The sequence below is a fragment of the Alligator mississippiensis genome, chromosome 14 (assembly GCF_030867095.1).
Source record: "Alligator mississippiensis isolate rAllMis1 chromosome 14, rAllMis1, whole genome shotgun sequence".
Classification (NCBI taxonomy): Eukaryota; Metazoa; Chordata; order Crocodylia; family Alligatoridae; genus Alligator; species Alligator mississippiensis.
The window spans coordinates 45902012-45914015 of record NC_081837.1 but is presented as its reverse complement, the minus strand read 5'-3'; the positions used below and the strand labels follow the sequence as shown (position 1 = coordinate 45914015).

The 12004-nt window shown below is 61.7% G+C and overlaps 1 protein-coding gene across 2 annotated transcripts; it reads right to left on the bottom strand.

Moving 5' to 3' along the window:
• Nucleotides 1-4143: 4143 nt before the first annotated feature.
• LOC132244750 (sterile alpha motif domain-containing protein 1-like) lies at nucleotides 4144-10834 on the bottom strand. 2 transcript variants are annotated; one of them, XR_009456496.1, is made up of 3 exons: nucleotides 8273-10834; nucleotides 7902-7956; nucleotides 4144-5275 (listed from the first exon to the last, which is right to left on the bottom strand). XR_009456496.1 is itself a non-coding variant. In XM_059717160.1 (2 exons), the coding sequence occupies exons 1-2, from the start codon at nucleotides 7926-7928 to the stop codon at nucleotides 4745-4747; spliced, it is 558 nt and encodes a 185-aa protein (XP_059573143.1). In that variant the 5' UTR covers nucleotides 7929-10834; the 3' UTR covers nucleotides 4144-4744. The 2 variants fall into 2 exon arrangements, 1 of the variants encoding a protein (XP_059573143.1); XM_059717160.1 differs by having other exon boundaries at nucleotides 7902-10834.
• Nucleotides 10835-12004: the final 1170 nt, after the last annotated feature.

Here is a 12004-nt window from a genome sequence, read left to right as displayed (position 1 = left end):
GAGGCATTCCTTTAATACACGGCACCACAGGAGGGCAGCACCGAGCAGCGCCTCTCCTCGTGGCTGCAGTGCGCGGAGCGCACCACAGGAGGGCAGCACTGAGGCATTCCTTTAATACACGGCACCACAGGAGGGCAGCACCGAGCATCGCCGCTCCTCGTGGCTGCAGTGCGCGGAGCGCACCACAGGAGGGCAGCACTGAGGGCATGCCTTTCATACACGGCACCACAGGAGGGCAGCACCGAGCAGCGCCGCTCCTCGTGGCTGCAGGGCGCGGAGCGCACCACAGGAGGGCAGCACTGAGGCATTCCTTTAATACACGGCACCACAGGAGGGCAGCACCGAGCAGCGCCGCTCCTCGTGGCTGCAGTGCGCGGAGCGCACCACAGGAGGGCAGCACTGAGGCATTCCTTTAATACACGGCACCACAGGAGGGCAGCACCGAGCAGCGCCTCTCCTCGTGGCTGCAGTGCGCGGAGCGCACCACAGGAGGGCAGCACTGAGGCATTCCTTTAATACACGGCACCACAGGAGGGCAGCACCGAGCATCGCCGCTCCTCGTGGCTGCAGTGCGCGGAGCGCACCACAGGAGGGCAGCACTGAGGGCATGCCTTTCATACACGGCACCACAGGAGGGCAGCACCGAGCAGCGCCGCTCCTCGTGGCTGCAGTGCGCGGAGCGCACCACGGGAGGGCAGCACCGAACCAGACCATGGACGCACACAATCCCTCTTATCTATGTACTAACTGCAGACACTAGTATGCGGTGATATGCAAGGATGAGAGTTGAACAGCTGTATCAGTATCGCCACGGATAGAGAGATCGCTGTGTTAACGATGGTGTGTATAACACACACGCACGCTATCTGCACGTCGGTAACCACACACAGCCTTACTGCATACATCGCTGTACAATTTAAGTTTTCCGAAGTAAGTATGCAATAAATCCTTCAGCTCCCTGTTCTTAATTTTATACTATTTTACAACAAAGATCCCAAACTCTCCCCTAGAATTGGTGTCCAGCGATGCTTCCTGAACAAGAACTGGTTTTCTTTTTTTAGCTCTCTCCTTAAAAAGAGAAAATTTGGTGATTTGGGAGGCGCTCACTAGAGGAGTTCCAGCGTCACCCGCCAAGCAAATGGTGCTGCTTGGGGCCCACGTGCGCCCCGTAGATCCCCTCCCATGACGCCGAGGAGACAGGGCGGCTCCCCGGGCGGCAGGCGGAGCAGAGAAAAGGGGCGCTGGGACAGAGCAGAGCTTCACGCTGCAACACGCACCTCACAAGAGAGCCCCACAGGCCCCGCGCCCAGGGGACGCAGTGTCTCGCACGACCCGCCGTGGTCGCCAGACCAGCTTGCCGCGGCTCTCCGGGACCGCCCGCCGGTCCGGCCCAGCAGGGACGTGGGCTCCGCTCAGCGCCGCGCCGCGCCGACAGACAAACCGCTGAGCGGGGCCGGTGCGGGTCGGAGTCGGACCAATGGGCACACAGAAGCCTGCACACACCCACCATTCCCGGCACCCAATCAGAATGTGAACAAGGAAGTCGACTACTGGTCCCGCCTCTCCAGCACAGGCCAATCAGAGAGAAGAAGGGCGGTGCGGCTGTGACCCCGCCCAAGCGGCCACACCACCCAATCGCCTCCCAGCTCATGTTGGCCAATGAGAACACGAGCCTCCCATCCCGGCCCTGGAGCTCTGCGCGGCCCGGAATCCATGTCCGTGGCTCGTGTGTCCGCCCCGAGCGACCCACGCCTTTGTTCTTGTCTCCCTGCCTTGATCTCCCTCCTGCCCGAGCTGCAGGCGCGGGGCCCCGAGCCTCTGTCCCTCTCTGTGCCCTCGTCTCTCGGCTGCAAGGCCCGGCTTGACTCGTAGGGCAGTAGCACAGGGCAGGGGTTTCTCTTCTGTGCCTTTAAAAACCGGCTGCTCCGCGCAGGGAGGGCGGCACGGAGCCGGCTTCGTTCCGGGTCCTTCCCTCCGGGCTCCACGCCCCGCTCCAGCCCCAGGCGGGCAGCGCGGAGCCGAGCCGGCTCGGGTGCCCGCCCGAGTCTCCCCGCCGCAATGCCCGGCGCGGCCACAGGAGGGCGGCTCTGAGCAGGGCTTGGGCTTCGACTTCACGGGCTGCAGCAATACGCCGCCGGGACCACAGGAGGGCAGCACCGAGCAGCGGGCTCGTCTCCCCACCGGCGCGCCGCTCCTCGTGGCTGCAGTGCTGGGAACGCACCACCGGAGGGCAGCACTGAGCCGGGTTTGTCTTCACACCAGGGCTGGATGCCCTGACACCTGTGATACCCGCACTAACTACAGACTGGTATGCGGTGATATGCAAAGATGATAGTTGAACAGCTGTATCAGTATCGCCATGGAGAGAGACAAAGAGAGAGATATAACTGTGTTAATAATGGTCTGCATTACACAAAGACACACTATCTGCATGTCGGTATACACATACACAGCCGTACTGTATACGACTCTGCACAATTTATGTTTTTCAAAATAAGTACGCACTGAATAACGCCGTCACTTCAGCTCCCTGTTCTCAGTTGTATACTATTTCACACCGAGCGGAGATGCCCCGACGGGACCACAGGAGGGCCGCACGGAACAGCGGGTTCGTCTTCCCTCCGCCGCGCCGCTGCTCGGGGCTGCAGTGCTCGGAGCGCACCACCGGAGGGCAGCACTGAGCCCGGCTTGTTCTCTGCCTTAGCGTGAGGACAAACCCGGCTCAGTGCTGCCCTCCGGTGGTGCGCTCTCAGCACTGCAGCCACGAGGAGCGGCGCCGCGGAAGGGAGACGACCCGGCTGCTCGGTGCTGCCCTCCTGTGGTCCCGTCGGGGCATTGCCGCAGCAGGTGAAGGCGGAGACCAATCCCTGCTCAGAGCTGCCCTCCTGTGGCCGCGCCGGGCATTGCGGCGGGGAGACCCGGAAGAGCGCCCAACCGGCTCCGCGCGCCCGCTTGGGGCTGGAGCGGGGCTTGGAGCCCGGAGATAGCGACCCGGGACGAAGCCGGCTCCGTGCCGCCCTCCCTGCGCGGAGCGGGCGGGGTTTAAAAGCCGAGAAAATCACATGGAGGAGACAGGGAGGCTGCCCAGGCGGCGGGCGGAGAGAAAAGGGGCCCCGCCACAGACAGACAGCTTCACGCTGCAACCCCCACCGCAGACCAGAGCCCGACAGGCCCCGCGGCCCGGGAACGCGGCGTCCCGCACCACCCGCCGATCTCGCCACAACATCCCGCCGCAGCGCTGCGGCTCGGCCCGGGCGTGCGGGGCGGCAGCGGGACGCGGGCTCCGGGCACAGCCGACCCGGCCGCGGGAGAACAGCCAGCGGAGCGGGGCCGCTGAAGATCGGAGTCGGACCAATCGGAACACAGACACGTGCACAACGCCCACCATGCCCTGGCAGCCAATCAGAATGCGACCGGGGGGGGCATTCTCTTGGCCCGCCTCTTCGTGCCACAGCCAATCAGAGTGAAGAAGGGCGGAGCGGCCCTGACCCCGCCCATGCGGCCACTCCACCCAATCGCCTCACGTTTCAAGGTGGCCAATGAAAAGGCGGGCCTGCGATCCCGGCCCGGAATGAATGTCCGTGACTCGTGTGTCCGTCCCGGCCGCGCTCACTGCTCTGGCGACGCCCCGAGCGAGCGAGCGCGGCCTTCTTTCTTCCTCTCTCTCCGCCTTCCCCGCCCGGCTGCAATGTGCTGCCAGAGCCACAGCTGCTTGCCTCTCTCTCTCGACCCGGCTGCAATGCCGCTGTGCAGCACAGGACGGCACGGCGCGTCACGGCACGACACCACCGGGCCTGGTTTGATTTCTCCGGCTGACTTTCCTGGCCGCCGTGCCCAGCGCGGAGCTGCGGACCGCGGCACTGGGCCCGTTTTGTGACGTGCCAGGGTCCCCGGGCCGCGAAGCCCCGCTAGAAACGCGCCGGCGGCCCCGCCCCTTTCCCTTCTTCTCCGCCCTCCTTTCCTGGCTGCAATGCGGAGCGCGACCCACAGGAGGGCAGCACTGAGGCATTCCTTTAATACACACGACCACCGGAGGGCAGCACCGAGCAGTCTCCCCTGCGGGGCGCCGCTCCTCCTGGCTGCAGTGCTGGGAACGCACCACAGGAGGGCAGCACTGAGCCGGGTTTCCACCATGCTGGGTGCGGATGCCCCGTGACACGTGTGATACCCGCACTAACGACACACACTCGTGTGCGGAGCTGTGCAAGGGTGAGAGATGAACACCTACATCACTATCGCCATGGACAGAGACAGAGAGATCATTGTGTTAATGATGGTGTTTATTACACACACACACACATCTGCATATCGGTATACACACACAGCCGTACTGGATACATCTCTGTACAATGTAAGTTTTCCAAAGCAAGTAGGAAACCAATAATACCTTCACTTCGGCTCCCTGTTCTCAGTTGTATACTATTTCACACCGAGCGGAGGTCCCGACGGGACCACAGGAGGGCCGCACGGAACAGCGGGTTCGTCTTCCCTCCGCCGCGCCGCTGCTCGGGGCTGCAGTGCTCGGAGCGCACCACCGGAGGGCAGCACGGATCCGGGTTTGCCTTCACGCTCAGGCTGGACGCCCATGACGTCAGCTGCCTGTCTGATCGCGGGGCGCGACCAGGGCGGGGCGTGCGGGAGACTGCGCTGCCCAGGGCGCGGGGCTTGCGGGGCTCTCTGCTGCGGTTGGAGGTTTCTCTCTTGAAAACAGATGGGAACAGTAGCCCGCTGTCCTTCACAAACGCTACACGGAAGCCTTCACACTCTGGCGGCGGGACGGGGCTCCCCGCTGCCAGACAGCATCGCGGCGGGACCAGGGCGCCGCAGCGCCCAGGCTCTTCCTCGGGCGCGGGGTCAGCAACGCGGGGCGGGCGGGGCCGCCTCGGGCCTCCGCGGAGAAGACGCGCTGCTGCGCGGGGCCCGCCCGGCTGTCCCTGCGGGCACCGCCTCCCGCCGGCCCGGCCCGCTGCGCGGAGAGTGGCGGCGCCCGGGCCCGCTTCGTGCGCACGCGGAGCCGGCGGGCACGGGCCGCGCACAGGTGCCTCCTTCCCCGGCTGCGGCGGCCGGGTGTGGGCGGGGCTTGCGGCGCGGGCTCGGGCAGCGGCTCCCGCGGCGCCTGCTCCGAGGGAGGGAGCTGTAGCGTCCTGCGCGCTGATTGGTCGTCGCGCACGCTCTCTGCCCTGATTGGCCCAATTACGGTCCGGAGCGCGCTGCAAGGTGCTGGCGGGGAGCCGGCGGGCGGTGGGTCAGTGCTGGGACCACCGACAGCTCGGGCCTCGTTTTGGCAGACAAGGGCTTATGTCAGCACCTCAGCAAGGTGAGACTGTGCTCTGACGCTGCCCTAGCCACTGGCGACTGTAGTAAGAGTGGACTAGTGATGTTGCGTGCCTAAGCACAGGCTTTGGAAGAGCCTCGATTTGCAGACAATGTGGAAAACCCTGCACCCGTGAGACGGCTGTCACAGCTCTTCAGGGTGCTTAATGGCAGGCACTCAAACCCACCGGCCCGCGGGGAAAGCTCTGCCCCGGGTGTGAAGATGAACTTCACCGTGAGAGCACAGCAACAGACGAACCATGGCTCGTCAGGGCTGCAGTGAATGCAGACACAGCAAGAGCACAAAGGTCTGCAGTTTGCACTGGGGCCGTGTCCCTCGGGGCTGCACTTGTGGGCACAAGAAGAGGTAACTGTGATTGGGCTTGTGCTCAAAGATGGCTCAACAGATAACCTGATGTGAACCAACCAAAAGCAAGAGTAGATGTGTATCACATATGCTACATTAATCAGAAGCCTCTACTCAGTCACATGCATTTTTGTTCCTGTGGTTAAAAAATATGCATTCCCTTATTCCAGCCAAATGCCCTGGAAATGTGCTACATTTCCCCCAGTATTTTAAATAAGTAATACATTTGAAAAAGTAATTTCTTTTTAGAAATAAAAATATATTAAAATCAATTATGTTATGGCACTGAGAAAATGGGTTTGGCTCCCCCTCAAATGAGCAGCCCCTCAGGGATGACATGAGTAGAAGTGACTGAAAGCCTGCGGACATTACATTGAACAGGCAAGGGGGGCAGGACCACAGCTGGGCTTAACGGACTCACGAACCTGCATAGCCAAATGGGCTAAAGGAGGCCTCCCCCCCAAGGTCAGAGTGGGTGGGGGTGCAGCCCTGTTTACAGGGTGCAGGGGGGCATCTCATAGTGCCAGGAGCAGCAGCACAGAGGAGCAGAGACCTGGCCCTGAGTTACAGGAAGGTCGCTAAGCCTCGGGGTCCCAACGCACTCAGCGTCCTCCAGAAGCCTGCAGCCTTCCCTGTTGCCTACGGGCATTGTCTCTGGCCAGCCTCACCAAGTGGAACGAGACCCGCCCCGGAGAATCAAGGGGACCTGGACCCTGCTTACAGGCTGCAGGCCGGGGGCAGGGGTGCAGAAGAACAGCTGGCCAAGCACCAGGGCACTCATCTCCGGGGCCTCGGGCAAGGAATACATAGCCCACCCTCAAGGAGGAGAGCCATAATCATGCATGTGAGCTACCAAAGGCCAAGAGAACCCAAAATGAGGGGGCTAAGACCTGTCCCCTGAGATACAGGGAAGCCATGTGCCCATAAGTATTAGAGGTGGGGGCCCTAACGCTCCCTGAGGCCAAAAAACCCGGACATCTATACCGGTGCTTATCCCCCTAGGTACAGAGGTGGGAGGAGAAGGCTACAAGGATGCATCTTGCCCCTCTTCCAGCACTGGGAAGAAAATAAGGTACGCTGCAGCGGTTTTAACAACAAAAAGAAAATAACAAATGCTTTCATTGCCAGGCACTCCTCTCTCTCTCGCTCTGCACACTCTGACAAGGGGAAAAACTGTTCCCAGGCCAGAAAGGAACATCATGCTGCAAAGCGCTTGACCTCGAGGCTTACACTGGAAAATCCTCCTCCATTCCCAGGGGACAAGACGGCTGAGACCGGCACCCTCGTTACAGGGCACGAACTGCCTGACCAGCCAGACTGGCCACAGGGGGCAAAAGAAACAGGCCCAGAGCCCCGCTTACAGGGGGGACCCACAGCCAGCCAAAGGACAGAGCTGCCTTCAGAGGCACATTGAGACCTGCACCCTGCTTACAGCGTAGTCGACTGCTCTGCAGAACCTAGCCGTCCCAGAGGATGCATGGGGCTCGCACCCTTGTTACAGGGAAGCTCAGGGGTCTGGACATGGAGTACCAGGCACAGATGCAGGATGAAGGACGGGTGCCTGGACATAGGAAATGGTGAGGAGGCCACAGGCTTCAACCCAGCCACGGGAAGCTCATCAGGCTCCAGGTTCTGAAGAGTTTGCTGTCACCTACAAGACTCGGCTCCTGTCTGCAAGGCCGTCCTGCTGCACAATATGGCAGACTGCCCCGTCTCGCTTAGGCCAGTGGAAGAAAGCTATGCCCAACCCTGCTTACAGGGGCACCTCTTTGACTGGCTGGCAATAGCAGTGGACTTGGTCTCCTAATTATTGGACATCCAGTGCTACACACGTTCATATCACCTGTCCTAGTGTGTTGAGGCAGCACGCATTTTGCTTACAGAAGGCTGTGCCATTGGCAGCCAGGTCTGACAGCTGGCCTGGACCCTGATTACAGGGTGGCTGCACTGCACAAGACCACCAACCAGATTCATGCATTTTATAATCCAAGTCGTGGTGATACACACCTTGCTAACAGGGTTGTCCCCCTTTCACCTGACTGCTGCAGAAGTGCAACAGCTTCAAGGGCAGAGACCCATTTCTGAGTTACAGAGAGCTCGCCCAAAGGCTCACGCAGCCAAAATTTGGCTAAAACATGACCAACACCTAAAGGCAGGGAGGTCACTCCATCCAGAGTCCCTTTCTTTCTCACCCCGTTTCTCTGAATGGCTTTTCTCCTACCTTGTCTCTTCCCCGCTGCTTCCCCATCCGCTTCTCCTTCCGGTTCTTCTGACATCTGGAAGAACAGAGACCAAGACCGGCTGTAAGCGAACAGAGTCAGAGTACACATCCAGCAGCTTGAACTTCTAATACACTTACCATCCTCTGGAAACCTGCCACTTTCGCCGTAACCCATGGGCAATGCCTCTGGCCAACCTCACAACGTAGCCTCAGATGAGCAGTAATAAAGGCAGGAAACCCGGACCTCCCTCCCAGACCAGGGACACAGGAAATCCCACCATCCCAAGCCCCCGAGGCTCAGGAATCCCACGGTCCACCATTTAGTGGTGGAGCCCTAGGAGTGGACACGTCCTGTGTTGAAATTGTCTTACCTTTGCCTCCTGTTACACTGGCCTGGTTTTCTTCCCTCCCAGTCAGCTCGCTCCTACTTGTCTGCCATCTCGTCTGCTTGAGCTTCCGGGGACGACGTGCACAGACCCCCCAAAGGGGACCAGTTTCATGGGATTTGGGCCTGCAGCCTCAGGTGGCCAGTCCAATCTCCGACACTTGACTCCTGGAGAGCCAAGTCAAGCGACGTCTGCCACTAATGCCTTTTCAGCAAGGGATTCAGCATCCTGGGTGACCAGCTCTTAGGCACTCGGCACACAGTGGTTACAAGAGAACCACTGCAGAAACGAAAGGGGGCAGCGGGCGGAGAAACTTGGACATGAAATGACAGGACAGGAGAGAGGAGAAAGAGTGAAGTGTGGGGAGGATGAGTTTGGAGGTGAAAGATGCTAGGCACCAAGGAAGTGCTGGCCCCATCAATTCCATTCGTCTCGTGCTTCCCGATGGCCCTGAGAGGGCACAAGCCCCCTCAAGTGACCACCAGTGCTTGACCGCCCACAGAGCTAGGCAGCACCACACCGTAGCTCGGACTTGGGGGTGTGAAAAGACTGTCAGTGCTTGACCCGTTTGCGAGCAGGGCAGCACCACACCGCAGCTCGGCAAGATGACCCCGAGAGCAGACAGCGGCGACCTCCCGGCCCTTGCGTGCTGCAGCCCCAAATGACGCCTTAAGCGGGGGCTGCGGGCCAAGCCCTACGGCAAGCTTTCCTCCTGCCTGCTCCTGATTGGCCTCCGCCAATCGGCCTGCACCATCCTACTCAAGCCATGCAGCCGCTGCCGGCGAGCCCCGGCCCGCCCGCCACGCGCGCCCTTCCGCCTTCCTCATGCGGGCGAGCAGGGTCGGCCCTCAGCCACAGCCGCAGGTTTTGATTTTCTGTCTTTGACTGCTGGCTGGGATGCCCAGCGTGAGCCAGAGGCGGGCAGCGCGGAGCCGGGTTTTATTTTAAGTTCCAGCTGCCGGGGCCGGTTTGAAGCACGGGGAGCAGTACAGAGAGGGCTTTCATGTGGGGGAAGGGGTCGTTATGCTCGTTACGGATGCACAGCAAACCTATTATATATATATATTAACTACGCAGTTTAATATGCATCGAGACGCAAACATAATATGAAAATACCTACATCGATTTCCCCTTAGCTAAGAGGGAGTAGTCAGATCACCGCGTTTATTCCAGTGTGTATTCTACACACGCACACGCACTTATTATATACATCTCTGCAATCTCAAGTTCTTGGACCGTCACTTCGACCCCCTCTTCTCAAAATGCAACTTGTATGACAAGAAGGACCAAAACTCTCCAGCACTGAACCACTGAAGCAATTGCTTTCCGCTCTTACTAAACAGCGGGATTTCATTTCTTTTCCGCTTTAAAAAAAGGGGGAATCCCGTGCAAATTTTGTTAGCAAGGACACATCTCCGAACGGAGCCCGTAGGCAGCACCGGGCCGGAAGCGGGGCAGGCGGGCTTCGGCTAAGGCCCCCCGGTCCAGCAGCCCCCCTGCCCTGCCCTGCCCTGCCCTGCCCCGCATGCCATCCGGATCCCCTGTTCTCCGCCGCACACACCCCGTCCCTGGCCAGCGGAACGGGACCGCTAGGATCGGAGTCTGACCAATCGGCACACAGAACGGTGACCCCGCCCCCCGGCTGAGGCCAGGGAAGGGCAGAGCTACCCTGACCCGCCCAATGCATCGATTCCAGCCCAGCTGCTGCCCCGCCCCCAGCCCCGGGTCCTCGCTCAGGCTCGTGAGCCGCGCTGTGGGGACACGAGCGGGGAGCCCGGGCTGACCGACAGCCTCTCGTGGGCTGCAGGAAGTGCGGAGGTCCCTGTGGGCTCCTCGCGACAGCAGCTGGGCTCGGTGGGCAATCTACCTTTCTCCCTCCTGTTCCTGCAGTCACCCTTAGAGCACCCTGACCGGCCACGCTCACGGCGACACGTTATTGCACGTGTCCCTGCTCACGCGGTGGCCTTGCCGCGACCCGTTCAGATGCAGGGGGATTTCAACCGGGCTCCAGCGCACTGCGGACAGCTCAGTCCCTACCAAGAAACAAGATACCAGGTGTTATTTACCCTGTTTGTTTCCTGCTTTCCCCAGATCCGTTCAGGGCGCTTGCCCCGGCCTCATAGCGCTGACCCCGATGAGCTGCCACTTACGGTTTGGCTGCACGTTGAGTTATTATTAAGCTACTTGACTCTTGGTGAAGAGCAGGACCCGCTACTCCGTCCCAGAGCGCGGCGACATCCTGTGGCCGTCCTGTGACAGCAGCTCGCAAAGCTCCCAAGGCCTGAGCGCCGGCAGCCCCTAGCGGAGGGGCCCTGGCCTGAGCCCCGCGGGGCCCGTGACAAGGGAGGGCGGCACTCCGGCTGCAGGCCCCCTCGTTTCAGACCCGCCGCTACCTACCTCTCCGTGTGCTACCGATGCCCCCGGCTTCCGACCTGCAGCCCATCCCCGCCGGGAAAAGCACGCAGCCGCAGGCGCCTCCCGGCTTCCCCAGGCCGCGCCCCGCTGCGCGGCGCGCAGAGCCAGGCGCTGCGGTCCGACAGTCGAGGAGGGACTGGAAGACTCGCAGTGCGATTGGCTGGCCCCCGAGCGGTGATAGGCTGGGAAGGATGTGTAGGCAGTGGCTGGGCCCGCCCTCCTCTCCGCCGCTGATCCGTGGTGGCCGTGGAGACCACTGACAGCACGCGCCCCTCGCCGCACGCTGATTGGCTGTCCTGCCCTACGTGCGCGCTTCCAATTCTGCACGCCCATAGGCCCGGTTCCGATCCGCCGCAGCCCCTTTGGGGCAGCCCGGTGCCGGGCGAGAGTCTGGAAGCGGCGGCAGCCGTACGGCGGGTGGGACGCTTTGGCAGCGCGCCGCACCGGGCAGCCTGGCGGCGGCCCCTTCGCGCTGCGGAGTCAGGCTCAGCGGCAGAGGCGCGGCTGGAGTCGCGCGGTGATCGGCTACGAGGCCTCCGAGGGTAGTGCCGGGGCCAGGTCACTTCTTTGCCGTGATTGGCTCATGCTTGTGGCTGCCGGGCACCGATTGGTCCCTCTACGATCCGCTGCAGCACCAGCGTAGCGGGCAAGGGAAGCGGCGGCTGCGGCTCTGGGAGCGGGGCAGGTAGCGCGGGGCGCTGGTCCCACATCCACTCCCAGCCGGGAGCCCCCGGCCGGCTGCGTGTGGAGGGGCAGCGCTCCGGGTCGGACTCCCCCGTCCGCCGGGGTGCGCCAGGCTGGTGGCTGCAGTCGCCTGTGCCCTGCCCCGCCGTACGAGCCCGCAGGTCCTGGCGGGGCTGCCACAGACGGCTGCGGATCTGGCCCGCGATCAGCAGGCAGCTGGCCCGGGCGGCCCGGTAGGGAGGGTCCCCGTCAGGTCACTCGTTCCGCGGCCTGCTCTATCGTGGAAACCCTCCAGGATGCAGAATCCGGGGAGGAGGTGCTGTGGGTGCTGTCTGCTCCTAACATCGACCTTCCCTGCCCTTGGCTCTGAGCTCTGTCCTCGACCCTGTCTCCAACATCGCCTGAGCCCCAGAAGCCTTCTGCTGCCGCCGACACTGCGCTCAGGACAAAGCTGCAAGAGCAGAACCCCCACGCCTGACTACAGGGAGGTCCCTCCAGACCCAGGCTCCTAAAACACAGCACAATTTGTCTCTAAAGCAAAGCAAGTAGGACAGGATTCCTGCCCCCCCATAACCTTACCCTTAACTTAACCAAAGGCAACAGTCAATTTTTGCGGGG